Source organism: Rhinolophus sinicus, chromosome 15, assembly GCF_057876585.1.
Source record: "Rhinolophus sinicus isolate RSI-liver-muscle chromosome 15, RSI-T2T, whole genome shotgun sequence".
NCBI classification, from domain to species: domain Eukaryota; kingdom Metazoa; phylum Chordata; class Mammalia; order Chiroptera; family Rhinolophidae; genus Rhinolophus; species Rhinolophus sinicus.
The window spans coordinates 62,994,194-63,010,668 of record NC_142515.1 but is presented as its reverse complement, the minus strand read 5'-3'; the positions used below and the strand labels follow the sequence as shown (position 1 = coordinate 63,010,668).

The 16,475-nt window shown below is 43.3% G+C and overlaps 1 protein-coding gene across 1 annotated transcript in view; it reads left to right on the top strand.

The window, feature by feature from the left end:
• Positions 1 to 3,123: 3,123 nt before the first annotated feature.
• The window catches only part of FRMPD2 (FERM and PDZ domain containing 2), a 160,620-nt gene continuing 147,268 nt past the window's right edge, over positions 3,124 to 16,475 (top strand). Inside the window, 2 exon segments of the mRNA XM_088792652.1 lie at positions 3,124 to 3,161; positions 10,087 to 10,139. Of these exon segments, the coding sequence (XP_088648778.1) occupies positions 3,124 to 3,161; positions 10,087 to 10,139 (91 nt within the window).

Here is a 16,475-nt window from a genome sequence, read left to right as displayed (position 1 = left end):
GGGAAGTGGTAATACACCAGCTTTTCATCTAATGACCAAGAGCAGCAGTTTTAGTATGGAATGAGTGTGAGCCAAAGCCTCAAGGGCCGTTTATGGATTAAATCCGTCTCATTCATCAAGGAAAATACTTGGACACTAAACGGGGAAGATAGTGTGCCTGGCCCCTTATTACTGAGCAAATCCAGGGTTCTGCTCCCTGGATGTGATGTGGAAGGAGCAATGACAAAGAGTCTGTCTTGGCAAAGTTCGCCTTCTCAGTGCAGAGAAGCCATCAAAGAATGGGCCCTTTTCCTGAATTTTGCACTTCTTTTCTTAGTTGGGTACTCAAGACATCATTTGTCTCTCCCTAGCACCTCGCCAGCAATGAGAATATGTTGCCATGAGAAGAAAGGGTACAGGCTCTCGGTGTCCTCAAGCTTCACCTTGGTGGCCTTGACCTGTATTTATCTCTATCTGTTCTACATCCCGAGGGCTGTTGTTTGCTCCTTCTCTGTCTGCACAGCTGGCTTCAGTGGATTCTGGCCCCAACTCACTGTTGCTTTGCTTCTGAGCTCCAGACTGGTCTTCTTTTCCATCCGGGCCAGAGCATATCATGGAGCTCATTGCACCTGAAGGGAGAGACACCCAAGTCAACACAGGCAGGGCATAGGTGTATGTATCCACAGTGTCTGACCCAGAGGGGGTGGTCCTGCTTGGGCTGTGAGGACTCTCCCTCAGTCTCCTCCTCATGACCTCCAGGGTTAGACCGTGCACCGAACAGGTAAGATTGGCAGAAGTTGAAACTGCAGCCCTGAGGCTGGTAAGGAAAATGAAAGTCCTCCTCCCAGCCGACATCTCTGGCTGGTCTGCCAGTGTCAGTTGGCTCTGTGCCCCTCCCTCAGGCTCCTGCCCTCCCTGCCCTTCCTGGTTACATAGAGATCCAGTTCAGCCTAGCCCTGCCCTGCTCAGCACCGCCTGGCCCTGGAATAGCCTCTTTCTTGATATTTAGCAGGATCCTCCTTCCTTTATGCACAAGGCCTCCTCTCTACTCAGTCTTCAAAAACCACCCAGGTACCATCTACTCCAGATATGAAAACTGGGTGTCTGGTCTTTAAAAACCCTGCCCTCCTCACCAATAGGAAATGCAATATCAGGCACTGAGCCAGTCTTTGGCATTTGTCCTGCCTTGTCGCAGCCACCCTCTCCCTCACTGGGCCTCCCTCTGGCCTTCCTGGTTCTCTGACCCTCTGTACAGCCCCACCTGCTGCCCATCATCTTCATTATTCCTTCCAAATTAATAACCATCTCAGTCTTTCCAGTGCTCACGCCAAATTGTTTCCGTTTGAAACCTACAGATGACTTTGAATGCTACTTTCCTGAAAAGATTGAGGACATTTGACATGAGATTTTTCAAATTCTCCCCATTGGCCTCAAAATTTCTATGCCCTTACACTCATCCTTGCTCCCTCGCTCCTACCTAAAATAAAGAACTAGTAATACCTCTCTTTTCCAAGGATTTCCCTTGCGTTGGTTCTTCTGGTGGAAGGAACACAGATTTTGAAGTCTATTTTGGGTTCACATCTTAACTCTGACATATTATAGCTACATGTTCTTGGGCAGATTATTTGACTTCTCTGCACCTCAGTTTCCTAATCTGTAAAATGGGGATTATACGCTCCGCTTCACAGTGTGTGTGCATATGGAATCATATACTGTGTGTAAAACGCTTTGACACACCACAGGCCCTCATTAAAGCAAGTGTTCCTTGTCCTGCTCTCATCAGCAATCATTTCCTTGCTTTGAAATGCAATATCTGGCAATTTTGGAACTTCTCCCTATGTCCTTCTCAGACAACGTATATTTTTTTCTTGCTTGCTTAACGCTCCAGGGAAAATATTCGATGTGACTGTAAGTTTGGGTCCACACTGAAGAGGCCTCTGTCATCTATAATCTGTTACTTCCAAGGTCTTTGAGGTCACTGCCACTTTGCACCCCTTCCTGTTGGGGTGTGTACATCCCGTTCATTCACATTCCATTGGTTAGAATTCTCCATTGGTCACATGGTTCCATCTCCTGCGAAGGAGGGTAGGAAGTGCAGTCTGGATGTATGTCCATGAGCTAAGGGAGAACAGATTTTGGTTGATGGCTAGCAGGAAATTCTGTAACATAAACCATGGACTCTAAGCTGGATAATGAGGCAAGGAAGCATGGGGGTGCGTGATGAACACCGAAAAAAAAGTTGTAGAGTTCATGGATCGAAGGTCTTCGTGGACACAAAAATTTATCAGACTGGGGGCACTTGAAGTAATAAGCTGGAAAAACAGGGGTTGGTGGGCTGTCTGAGCCTAAGACATTTGAAATGTAAATTTTGGAGGTTACTCAGTTACTTGCAATAACAAGGGTTAAGGTGTGAACACCGGAGTGGATGGCTGAGGTGCGGTGAGGTGGTCAAAGACATACTGAGGCAGGAGAGACCACCCCAAGCCCAGAGCTGCCACAGTCAACGAACAGAGGCGGGCCCTCCCTAGCTTTTGTAGGGCTCAGGGCAAGAAGTCAAATGGAGGCCCACATACATTAGGTCTAAATATTTAAGTTATAGATTGAACCACCAGCTTTAAATACATATCTGTCCACTTACCTTGACAGATGTACCTTCATAAAATCCATAAGACTAAATTTGAAATGAAAATTCTTTCTCTGGCTTTTATGAGAAGAGCTGTCCTGAACTTCTAGTCCCAGGTTGTGGGCCACTCCTCTTCCATCTTTGCCCCATAATGTGAGGGGCTCAGCCTTTACATCCGAGCTCCAGTCACACCCACACTGGGAGACATACCCATGGGAGAGACTTGTGCAGGCCCTGGAAGCAGGCTCAGTGAGGTCTTGGCACGGTACCTGGAACAAAACCCAGTAGAGGGACACAGGGGCTGGGTCAGCATAAACCCTTGGCCATGGACTTCTCACCCACCAGAGGGAGGTACCTTCAGAGGAGGGTGGGGTGAGCTTCCTTGCCAGGGTCTGAGTGGGGGACTTCTTAGGCATCAGTAGAAGATGGCAGAAGGGATAGCAGGCCATCTTGTCATGTGTTTCAAAGGGTTCAGGTTTTGGAGGGAGGATGTCAGAGAAATGGTTAGAGGAGCGAGGAGGATGCTTCCTGTGGAGCAGGAGCCTGTGGAGGCAGCCAGGTGAGCCGAAGCTGCAAGAGACAGAGTTGGGTAGTGGTTTGGCGATGGACAGAGCTGCACATCCTTCTCATGACCACCACCTCACACAAGATGCTGAACTTGTCCATCATCACAAACATCTCCCTCATGCTACCCATTTATAATCACCCCTCCCCCACCATCCTTTACCTCCAGAATCCACTAATCTGTTTTCTATTTCTATAATTTTGCCATTTCACTAAAGTTATATAAATAGTCATACTGTATGTGACCCTGTGAAATTGGCTTTTCAATCAGCATAATACCCTTGAGATCCACCCAAGTGTTACATGTACCAATTGTTCATCCATTTTTATTGCTGAATAGGATTCCATGGTGTGAATGTACCATAATTTGTTTAACCATTCACTTACTGTAGGACATTTTTGTTGTTAACAGTTGACTGTTGTAAATAAAGCTGACAAACAATCATGCACAAATTTTTATGTGGACAGAAGTTTTCATTTCTCTGGGAAAAATGCCCAGGGGTTCAATTCCTGGCAAAAATATGTTTAGTATTTTTTTTCTTTTAAACATTATTTATTTATATATCATCATAGAAGATGACTATGTTACATTTTTTACATTAAATATTGTTTTACATTAATTTCAAGTGTACAGCATAGTGGTTAGACATTTATATAATTTAAGAGGTGATCCCCTGGATGAGTCTAGTACACACGTAGCACTATATGTAGGTATTACCATATCATTGACTATATTCCCTATGCTGTACTTTACATACCCAGGATTATTTTGTACTATCAATTTGTACTTCTTAATGCTTTCACCTTTTCCATTGTGTCCCCCAAGTCTCCTCCTATCACCCCAATAAATGTAGAACCCATCGGACATCATACATAGTTATTACAATATTATTGACTATATTCTTTATGCTATACCCTACATCCCCATAACTAGTTTGTCACAAACAATTTGTACTTCTTAATCTCTTTCCCCTTTTCACTCACATCCCAAACCCCCTCTCATCTGGCAACCATTGAAATGTTTTCTGTATCTATGAGTTTGTTTCCATTTCATTTGTTTAGTTTGTTCTTTAGATTCCACATATAAGCAAAATCACTCTGCATCTGTCGTTCTCTGTCTGACATACTCCACTTAGCACAATACTGTCCAGGTCCATTCATGCTGCTGCAGATGGCAAGAACACATTCCCTTCCCTGGCCGAGCAATATTCTATTGTATAGATGTACCACCTTCTCTTTATCCATTCTTCCATTGACAGACACCAGGTCACCTCCACATGTTGGTCATTGTAAACAATGCTGTAATGAACATATGGATGCACATGTCCCCTAGAAGTAGTGTTTTGGATTTCTTTGAATAAATACCAAGAAGTGGGATTACTGGGTCCTCCTTTGTCTCTTGTTATAGCCTTTGTTTTAAAGCCTATTTTGTCTGGTATAAGTATTGCTACCCCAGCTTTTTTTGCTTTTCTCATTTCATTTTCATGAAATATCTTTTTCCATTCCTTTACTTTCCATCTGTGTGTGTCTTTCAGTCTGAAGTAAGTTTCTTTTAGGCAGCATATGTAAGGGTCTTGTCTTCTTATCCATTCAACCACCCTATGTCTTTTGATTAGAGCATTTAATCCACTTACATTGAAAGTAATTGTTGATAGATATGTAGCTTTTGCTATTTTATTGTTTACAATTTTCACTTTTTATTTTATTTTTTCCCATTTTAAAGAAGTCCATCTATCATTCCTTGTAATACTGGTTTGGTGGTGATGAACTCCTTTAGCTTTTTCTTGTCTGGGAGGCTCTTTATCTGTTCTCTGATTTTTAAATGATAACTTTGCTGGGTAGAGTAATCTTGGTTATAGGTCCTTGCTTTTCATCACATTGAATATTTTGTGTTAATCCCTTTTGGCCTGGAAAGTTTCTGTTGAAAAATCAGCTGATAACCTTATGGGAGCTCCCTTATAAGTTACTAGTTGCCTTTCTCTTGCTACTTTTAGGATTCTCTCTTTGTCTTTCACCTTTGCCATTTTAATTATAATGTGTCTAGGTGTGGGCCTGTTTGGGTTCATGATGTTTGGGACTCTGCACTTCATGGACTTGTATTTCTATATCCTTCACTAGATCAGGAAATATTTCAGTCATTTCTTCAAATAGATTCTCAATCCCTTGCTTTCTCTCTTCTCTTTCTGGTGCCCCTATGATGTGAATATTGCTATGCTTGATGTTGTCCACGAAGTCTCTTAAACTATCCTCATTTTTGTTCATTCTTTTTTCTTTTGCTGTTCCAATTGGCTTTTTTTCTGCTACATTGTCTTCCAAATTGCTGATTCGATCCCCTGCTTTACCTAGTCTACTAGTAATTCCTTCTAGTGCATTCTCCACTTTGGTTATTGTATTCTTCACTTCTGACTGGTTCTTTTTTATGGTTTCTATGTTCTTGTTTTATGCTTGCTCTCTCTTTGTTGAAGTTCACACTGAGATCCTTGAGCATCCTTTTAACCAGTGTTTTGAATTCCGTATCTGATAGGTTGCTTGCTTCCATTTTGTTTAGTTCTTTTTCTGGAGTTTTCTCCTGTTCTTTCATTTGAGATGTATTTCTCTATTTCCTCATTTTGGCTGCCTCTCTGTATTTGTTTCTATGTATTAGATAGATCTTCTATGTCTCCCAGTCTTGACCAGATGGCCTTATGTAGTTGGTGTCCTGTGGGGCTCAGGAACAGTCTCCCTGGTCATCTGTTCTGGGTGTTCCAGGAATGTCTCTTGTGTGGGTTGTTTGTAACCTCCTATTATAGTTGAGCCTTGATCGCTATTGGCACATCAGTGGGTGGATTGACCCTGAGGCTAATTGGCTGTGAAGTTTGCCCATGTCCATAGCTTATCAACTGCTGTGCTGGGGCCTTACTCCACTGAGTGGGATTTCCCCCGACAGGTTCTGGTGCCTGTTGAGACCACCCTTTGGGTGTTTCACTTGTGGAGCTAATTGAGTGGTTCTATGCTGTGGTATGAAGCCAACCTCCAAGTATGTTGATTCTGGGGCTTCTTGGGATGGCCTCTGGTTATGGCCCAGGTCACCCACTGCCTGTGACTGGCCGGGGACTACCTGGTAGGAGCTACACAAGGATCTGCTTATCACTGCCTGAATTAACCCTGAAGGCATGTGGGAGAGGCCATGCTGCAAACTGAGGAGGTCTGTCACCAGTACAGGGCCTGAGGTAGCTCCACAACAAACCAGGACACTCTGAGGTCTGCTGCCACCTGCCAGCTTCCCTATGGTTCAGCTACTGATAAAGCCTTGAGTGGTATGCAAGTGGGTGAGGCAGGGTCTCAGGGAGTCATTAGAGTGGGAAGTGTTGTAGTTACCAGGTTAGGTGCCCGTGGTGAGCCTGTAGCTACTCAACAAGTCTCAGAGCACACTGAGGCCAGTCACCACCCACCTGGAGTCTGTGTACTCTGACAGTTTTCCAAGAAAGAGTGCAATGAAGGCAGGGCTGGCTGTTTGCAGGAAAGAGCCTCTGGCATTGGGGGAGTTGGGTGGGGTATGGTCCTAGTGAGTCAGGGCTGAGCAGCAGTGCTCACTAGGCCAATCAGATTCAGATTTGACCTTATGGGGGTAGGCTCAACACAAGAAAGATGGCACCTGCCTGCCTGCTGCATGGGAGAAGGACCCCACACAGTGAAAATACCGACTGTCTGCCAGCCCTTGCCTGGAAGCCACACACCTGATTTTTCTCCCTCCGTATGCCTCCTATACACCTCGAGTCACCGTCCCTCTGACAGAGCCTAGGGTGAGTGCCTGTGTGCGAGGGAATCTTTGTGCAGGCCCATTAAGAGGATGGCTGGGTTTCCTGCCACCTTCCACCCCACCCAGATGATCGGAATCCCCACTGTTTTTCACAGCCAGATGTTGTGGGGGGTCCTCTTCCTGGCACCAGTACTCTGGGCTGGGAAGTCTGCTGTGGCACTGAGCTCCCTCACTCCACCATGGGGGAAACTCTGCAGCTGAGATATCTCTCCTGATTCTCAACCACCACAAGGAGGTTTTGGGCTAGTCTGTTTTGAGTCTCTGCCTCTCCTACCATTCTAGATGTGGCTTCTACTTTATTTCCTTAGTTATAAAACTTCTGTTCAGCTAGACTTCAGATGGTCCTCTAGGTTGATTTTTCTATAATTTAGTTGTAATTTTAATGTTTTCACATAAGGAAGCAGACACAGTGTTTATCTATTCCATCATCTTGGATCTCCTATATTTAGTTTTTCAAGAATCTGTTGAACTGTTTTCAGTTTGACATGATAGCTGTGCCATTTTTACATTCTCACCAACAGTGTATGAAAGGTCCTAGATTCTGTTTAGAATAATAAAGTTGTATTATTTTAGATTTTATTAATTTGTAATTTATGACCATTTAAACATTGAACATATCTTGATAGAAAACATAAAATAAAGGACATAACTGGGAAATGGGTTTAGTGTGGAATTCCACTTGATTATGTATCCTATGTTCAAGAATTGTATATTACTATGAATAAACATGGTTCTTGAAAGTGAAACAATTGACATTTTAAAATACGCAAATTCAAAAATTTCAATAGTTAATGAGGATTTTCCATGCTTTAGTTTGAATGAATGAAATCTTAGCACAGGTAACTATGGGTTACCACTGAGTGCTAATATTTGTAACAAAAAAGGTGAGGGCAGTAGTGACTTTAAGCAGACCAGCACGTGCCTGGGTGTCAGTGACATAGGTGTTGCTCTCTGTTTTTCCTTTTTAAAATTAAAGCAAACTGGCATATATTATGGAAAGTTATGCAAATTTTGTTGCTCTCTGTTGTACAATGAACCAGCCACATAACCGAAGGAGTTCACTTTCTCCCTCGGGACTCAGTTTCTTCAATTGTACATGGTTAGTCTGAACAAATTACTGAATAAAAATTGTGTGGGCATTGCTAAAATGCAGCTGTCCGTGGCTCTCCTTCAGAGATTCCAGTTCAGCTGGTCTGGGGTGGTGATGGGAAATCTACATTTTATTCAGTTAGAATTTAAATCTGTGACAAATTGGGAGAAACAGCACAAGATGCTTGCAATTATTGTAAAATGCTTTATTAGCTACTGTGGAATGCAAGTAGCTATAAGCACGAAAAAGATAAATTTTGTAAAACATTATATAAGGTTTATTAGTTTTTTAAGAAAGCAATATAACACAAGGGTACATGGAGTAAAAATCCCCCAAATGACAATAATTTCTCCAATTAATTAATAACAAATGACTAATAATAACTCAAAACTCTTTCCCCAAAACAACAATTATTAAGTTTCTAGTGATTTCTTCTAGATAAAGAATATATATTACAATATATAATACATATATAATATAATATAAACATATATAAAGAATATTATATATATATTTATATATCTAGTTACACTTAGAGGTATCATACAGGGTGATTGCACACCTTTTGTTTTTAAAAGCTTTTCTTGGCGGTTGCTGAATGCCAAACAAACAGGTTTACCTTCCACCTTTGCTGTGTATCTGTGCAGTTGGTTTTCCATTGTGTGTGAACTGCAATTTATTTATCTATCCACTATTAATGGACACTTGGGTGCCTTTCAGTTTTTCACCATTACAAAAAATTACCGCAATGAGCATCTTTTTTTACATGCATGGGTGCACTTTTGTAAGAACGTTTATGGGGTCAGTTTCTCACAGTTGGGTTTGCAAATGACATTTGCATTTATAGTTTTAATGAATATTACCAAATGCCCCCTGAGAGGTTGCACTAATCTGCATTCTCACTAGTGGCATATGGGATTGCTCATTCTGCGTTTCATCACACATCGTTATTCTGTTTTTCGGTCAGTATCTGAAGTAAAATGTATATTTTGTTTTTTAAAACATCCCTCTCCATTTTAAAATGGCTGATGATTTAAAGGGCTCCAAAATTTATTTTTTTTCACACTTATCTCTACAGAGCTGTGATCCAATTCTTGCTGTTGTCTCTCTCCTCTGGCTCCTTTCTGAACCCAAGTACCAGAGTGTGAGAATTCCTTTTCTCCTTTCTTCACATACTCCTTTAACAACAACAACAACAACAACAACAACAAGAACAAAACCACAGAAAACCACCCTGTTTTATTGAGGTATTATTGACATACAAAGAGTTATACATATCACTGTATACAACTTATTTAGTTTGGAGATAAGTATACACCTGTGAAACTATCACAATCTATACCATAAACATATCTATCATGTCCAAAAGTTTTTTCCTGTCATTATTAGTATATTATTATCATCTCTGTGTGTGTGTGTGTGTGTGTGTGTGTGTGTGTGTGAGATGATCACAACCACATTCCTCTTGCCTCCCCACCGGCAGCTCCGGGTCATCATTTCTCAATGTGGTCTTGCAGGGTTCTCTGTCTGTCTGGTGCAGGTCCAAAGTGTGACTCCATTCAAAAGCACGGAGGACTGTTAAGTTAATGAAACTAAGGCTGGGCTCTTGGCCCGCCCCCTGGTTCCTCACAAACCTCTTTCTTTTGATTGGACAAGGAGATAAAGTGACCTCAGTGTAAAAGCTAGTACTGAGCTGCAATCCCATTGTCTTCCGTGGCCCCTAATCCAGTTGAGCTCTTACAGGCTCTCACAATCACCGGATTTGAGCTTTTACAGGCTCTCACAATCACCGGATTTGAGTACGCAGACTGCTGAGGTGGCTCTGCCTGCTAATAGGCCAGAGACTGTACAGGGCTGGGCGCATGCGAGCAGCGGGACAGAAGGAAAGGGTCCTTGTTGACTCACTCTCTGGGCAGCCAAGTGCTTAGTAACAAAACAGTAAACAAAGGCAGCCGCACTGGTGACAGTGGCAGCTCAGCAGAGAGAAAAGCAAGAGATCCTGCTCACTGTTGGAACGTTGTGCTGATGAAGGCCTAGATCAAATTGTGGAGACTTTGGGAGGCAGCCTCTGACACAGGACACAGGTACAATTTGACACCATTCACTTTTCTCCTATCAATCTGGATGAAGGGACAGGAGAACCCATCGGCTGGGTCTGGGTACTGGGGAAAAGGATCACACAGCTGGGCTAGGCCCTGTGTTAACCGCTCTTTGCAGTGTTATTTGGAGGACTATTTGTCCCAGGCTACTGGGAAGGCCTGATTCAGACAGTGTATTTGTTTTTTAAGCAGTAACAACATGGAGTTTAGGGTAAGACCAACCCTTGTTTCAACCACTGTTTTGCTATTTAGTGTCTATTCAAATTCAAGCAAATATTGTAACTTTCCTGAGACTCATTTTTCTCACCTGGAAAATAGGGGTGATAGCACTTACATTGCAGTGTTGTTGAGGATACATGGGGTGACACATGTAAGGCACTTGCACATGTTTAGAGCATAAGAGTAGCCCAATATATGATAGCTGTCACTACTTTTTCAGGAGTAAGTGTTGTGGTTATTGTTTAAAGAAAGTCAGTGGTTTAAGGTAAAAAGTCTCAGGCCATGTCTAGTTGACATCCAGAAAACAATGGAAAAAGAAACAAAATGTTAATAATTCACCTAGTTTTATATATAGGCTTAGAGGCAAGAAAGAACTCAGTTGAGTTTTTCAACAGTTTAAACAACTTTTTCTAAAAGCAACAATTGAATTCAGAGATGAAATGTGTATATATCGCCTGCCAAATCCTGTGATTTGCTATAAGCTACAGCTGAAACCAATTAATTAGTTTGTCAATTCAATAAGCACTTAGTATCTACTGGGTGCCAAACCAGATGTTAGGTGCTGGGGACACCTCTCCCTGCTCAGAGCATCTTCCAGGTGAGTGGGGAAGCCAAAAAGCTCTACCTGCATAACAACTCCATGATGGTAGCAAGAGCTGAAATGGTGCAGGCTCCTGGAAGGGGTGATGTTTGAGTATGGTTTGAATGCTAGTGGGAAGTAGCGGGAGGTGGAAGTGGGGAGATGGGGAGAGGCTGAGAAAAGCTCATGCAAAGGCCCAGTGGCATAAATGAGTAAAGCATATTCTGGGAATGACAGGCAGTGGGCTTAATTTTAGTGAAGTGTGAGTGTGGGTATCTGATAAAAAAGGATGCTACAGTGTTGAACAGGGCAGGGCAAGAGAAGCCTTCTATGGCTTTCATTTCATTCCGATGTTGCTGGAGAGCCATTTAATGAGGGGGATACCATGATTGCAATGAAATATTAGAAAGATTGTTTTGGTAGTAATAGAGATATGAGGTTGGAGTGGGGAAGCCTGGAATAATGAGATTGACTAGCCTAAGGAAACAGCAATGGTGAAGTAGAGAGCCTCAGAGCAGGTGCTGCCAACACTGTGAAAAACCCCAAACATGCACATCTATACATCTATAAGTTCATTAAAATTTTATGGCTATCACATTTATAAGTAATAAAATCTACAATATTCTTTATTGCAAATTCCATTTAGCCAGTTGATTTGCATGGAATTTAACTGCACTCTCATATCCTTAGTCAGCCTACGTCTGCAATTGAGCAAGGAGTGTAGTTCCAACATGAATGTTGGCTGATACTTTATATTGACAAGAAGAAAGGTAAGCAATGAAAGTGAATGTATTAACTTCACTCATCTGTCAATGATGTGAGTGACTTATTTGCTGAACTGAATAATTTTTGAATTCTGGAAGAATATTTTCTGAGTTTTTGTTCTATTCACAATGTAACAGCGACAGACATGACACACTTTCAGGTTTAATTCACATTATTAATGTTTTTTCCATCACTTTCTTCAGTCAAGACAATCAACAGAACAACAAACCAAGCCCTGATTTGTAGCTTTTGCCAATTTCTGTGGTGTAAATACTACCACTATGGTCAATCCCATGCTCTCAATGTGATATCCCTGAACATAAAGTTGGAAGAGGTATGCACTAGCATATCATTATACAGCATTTCTACCATATACGTGCAATGGATTTAAATAATCTTGAAAGCATAGATACTAGTAAAATGTAGTAAAATTATTAGGCAATGGTGAGTTTTGGGGCATACTGTTTATATAGTTTATTAAATTGGAAGTTTCTGTAACTTCATTTTTGCAATGGCTATGTTTAACAACCAGCTTGCAAGATTCCTGGAGATGTAATAATTGGTTCTCACTGGTCAGGAGCAGTCTTCTTCAGCACCTCACAGGACCCAGAGAGTCCATGGGGATGGGAATGTAATTAGTGGGGATGGGAGAAGGGAACACAAAGAAAGGAATTAAGAAGAATACTGACTTTTCACAAATACCGGAGGTGCCAAAAAAAGTATACACATTTTAAGCAATGTTATCTTAAAATGTGTATACATTTTTTTGGCACTCTCTGTATATCACTCACCAAAATAGGAAATGCAAGAGTGGATTCCGAGGTGCAAGCCATTGTTGGACTCTTTGAAAAGACCAACATGAAGTGAGGACTATTCATTTAAATTCAGAACAGAGAAGGATGAGTGCTGTTTGCAGGCTTGAAGAGAAGTTACGAGACTTCTTCAGATGCCTGCAGACTCGCTGCTCACTCCGGTCAGCCAGACCCTGTGGGGTAGAGGCGGGGTCCTATTTGTTGAATGTTCAGCATTTAAACCCCCAAGCCTGGCACCTCAGTGCTCAATGGAATTTACTTTGGCTAAGTTGTTATGCATCAATCCTTTGATTTTTAAAGTAATGTTTACTTTGCCCTTCTACAAAATGAATGTAATGATACTCTCTACGAAGTGTGTTTTGAGCCTGAAGGAATATCTGGAAAGCGAAATAAACATTTCTGGAGAAACTCTTAGGTGCCGCCCCTTGCCCAGGTTGCCTCTCTCCATCAGTCCTGATCACTGGACTTGAGGCTCTGGCAGGAGAAGCAGGCCTGTTCAGAGGGGCCTGCTGAACCTGGGGAGAGCTCTGGGTAGGCTAGGGAAGTGTGGGCCAGGCACACAGCCTGTAAGAGAGCACCAAGGAAAACAGCCATTGTGGGGACAGAGCCAGGAGGGCAGTTTCCAGGCTCTCGGCCTCACGTGGAAAGGTGCTGGCTCAGGTAGTAAATGGCCATCAACTGTGATTGGATGGCCATCAGCTGTGGCTAGTTGGCCGTCAGCTGTAACTGGTGAGCCATTGGCCACTAATATAACTGCTGTAGCTACTCTAGCAGCAAATGGGGGGCTGGCAAGAAGATGGTGGCTGAGCCAGCAAGTGCGGATTGCAGTTAGCAAATGAGGTTGGTTGGTTGGCAGAGAAGAGGATGGCAGCTTGCGGACCGCGTGGCTCCTGCTTCCTGTGTCTCCTACCCAGCCTCCAGCGAGACTATAGTGATACGACTCCCCTATTTATGGCTCCATGGGTTTTCCTTTTTGGCCTCACCATGTCCTGCATTCTTATGTGGGGAACGGGACCAGAGACCCTGCATGACACCCTGCATGCACAACAGCCCTGTTGACCGTTTCTCCCCTCTTAGTACCCCAAGTCCCTGGCTGGGGTACTTGCCCCTCCCCCCACAGCACCCCCTTTTGTATGTCCCTTCCACTCACAGCTTCTATGTATAGGCCACACAAGCCCAGACATTGGGCAGCTGACCTTGGTTTACTACCTCTGCTTATCCTCTGGGAAGTCCTCCATGAGATTCGCCCCTCTGAGCTAAGACAGTGGTTACCCCAGTTCCCTGGAACATTGACCAGCCTTAGTTAGGGGTCTCCTTGGTTACCTGACACAGCAATTCTATCTCCAAATTCTGACTGGCTGCAGCCATTGCCTGCCTGTAACTGGTTCTTCCAAACAAGCTGACAGGACCTAGGGTGGTGCCATCTTAACTTGTACAGAGGAACCATCAGGTGATCTTGTTAAAATGCAGATTCTGACTCAGGAGGCTGGGAAGGGCCTGAGTATGCATTTCTAACAGCTCCCAGGTGATGCCAGAGTGGCTAGTGTGAGGGACCACACTTTCAGTAACAAGGACTGGGGTGGACCGCCCAGGCCAAGGCCACCTGCAGCCCCACTGGTGAAGCCACTTCTGCTCTCAAGCCTAGTTTTGCAGGTGTGTCCCTGACCCATCTCCTGCCCTCACTGTATAATCAACATTAATGATATGAAAAGCTAGAATTTATTGAGAAGCTACTGTGTGTCACACATAAAACTCATGTTTACAGATGAGTAAAAAGAAAAAATAAGTTATCCAAGGTGAACAAGGGTCTATCCAGCTCTGACCTCAAAAACTGCCTTCTCAGCCACTATGCTTTGCTATTCCTATTTCCTTCTGAGTTTTACTGGCCCTGAGGCCAATGTTTTCAGCTGTTTTCCTCCCAGACCTCTCCTCCCTGAGACTGTTTGGCTAAGTCCCCTTCCCCAGGGTTGGTCTTCGTGTTATTCTTGGTTACTGGCAGCTTGATTGCTCACTGCCTTTTTTTCCCTTGCCTTGGCTGTAGACCTCCTCTGCCCTATAATTCTTTTAGCTGAAAACGGTTGTAATAGCCCAATGTCATTGGAAACAGATTTGGTTGTGAACAAAGGTAGGCAGGAGATCGCAGAACACTGGAAAGTACCGGTTCATGGTGAGCTGGTGCCAGTCAAGAGGTAGATTTTGAGACTTAACTGTCAGAACTTACGCTTCTATAGATTAAAGAGGTGTAGAAAAGCATCTGGCTTTGTAGAAAATGTGTTGCGTATTTAAACAAAGTGTCATTAAAATATTTCATTGTTCCATGTGTCAGTGTCATTTCTGCCTGATGCTGGTCCACAGAGTACAGGCAGCTCCCATGGACTCATTGATTGGACAGCTGGGTCATTCAGCCTGTGGGGAAGGGGAAGAAGTCGATCCAGGTGGGAACGTCTCCACACAGCCCCTGGGAAGGACAGGAGGTGAGAGGGCTGCATCTGAAGCATGGAGAAACATCTTGCTTTCAAGGAAAGTGTCTGAAGATGTCTGGAGGGGTGGAGGGGTGGACTGGAGGTCCCATAAGCCGTCAGCCTTGTTCAGGTGTTTGGAACCTGAAATGATCCTGTGGAGAATAGAAAGCCAATGAAGGTTTTAACACGGAGGGAGTAACATGGTCGGATTTGTGTTTTAGGAAGACATCTCTGCAGGGTGGAGGATGGATCGGGGCAATGGTAAGGCTGGGTGCAAGGAAACCATTTGGGAGAATAAAGTGGTCATTCAGGTTGGGAATGCTGCTAACTTAGACCAGGCCAGTGGCTGTGGGGCTGGGCAGAAATGGATGAAGAGAGATTTTGGAGATGACCATTAAGAGGATGGGGAGTGAAGGGCAGGAGACAAGAAAGACCTGAAGGCTTGTCTGGAGCAGCTGGGTAGGTGGTAGTGCCATTTATTGGGACAGGGAGGTGGAGGGAAGATGATTTCAGTCTTGAGCATTCATTCGGGTTGTTTTAATAGGCAGCTGGGAACAGCAAGCAGGAGCTCAAGAGAGAACTAGGAGCTGGAGACATGACTGGAGGTGATAGGCTGACAGTTGGTAACTTTAGAGTGTGTAGAGTGATTCAAGGGGAGAGGCCAGGGCAGAAAGAACCCAGAAGACCACCAACATTTGGCATTTCATTTTTTCACTGTTACAAATAATGCCACGGCAAATCTCTCTGAGATTTGCCAATTAAATTGTTAATTAACTCGTGTCAATTAAATTGTTAGCATAAATTCCCAAAAGAGGAATAACTTGATAGGAAGGATGGACATCCCTTGGCTCCTGATAAGTGTTGCCAAATTGCTTTATAAATCAGCATCTCAAATTGGCCGCACTCGGAGTAAGGTCTCTGAGAGGAACAGTTTCATTGCAACCTCACAAGCACTGAGTGTGTTTAGCATTGAAGCCAACTTGATGGATGAAAAATGGGCCTCCTGGTTGTTTCCATTTGCATCGCTTTGATTACATGTCGGGTGGACAGTTTTTCATATGCTTTAATAATCAGTTGCAATTTTCTTTTATGATTTTTCTTAATCTCACTTTCCGCTTATCTACTGGTGTTGGGAGCCACAGATACTTCTCTCTCTCTCTCTTTTGACAGAAATAGTGACTTTCAGCTTGACCTTCATATCCCAGCTTGTTGTGTTGTACTTCATAGATGTTATAGTGGGAAGCACCCTTGAAACTCAGGAACCTAGAGGGGAATCTGGGAACGGAAGCCCAGGCAAGGAGCTTGAGACTAGTTTTCTTCTACAACCACTTGGAATGTCATGTGAGGAAATGCCTTCATTTCTCCACCCCTCAGCTGTTCTCACATGTTTCTTTTCTGTGTTGCAGTGAGGTCCCTTGGGTCAGTTAAGCTTGATACAGATAGGTAAGGACTGTCTCTTTTCTAACCATTATTTTTAATGATC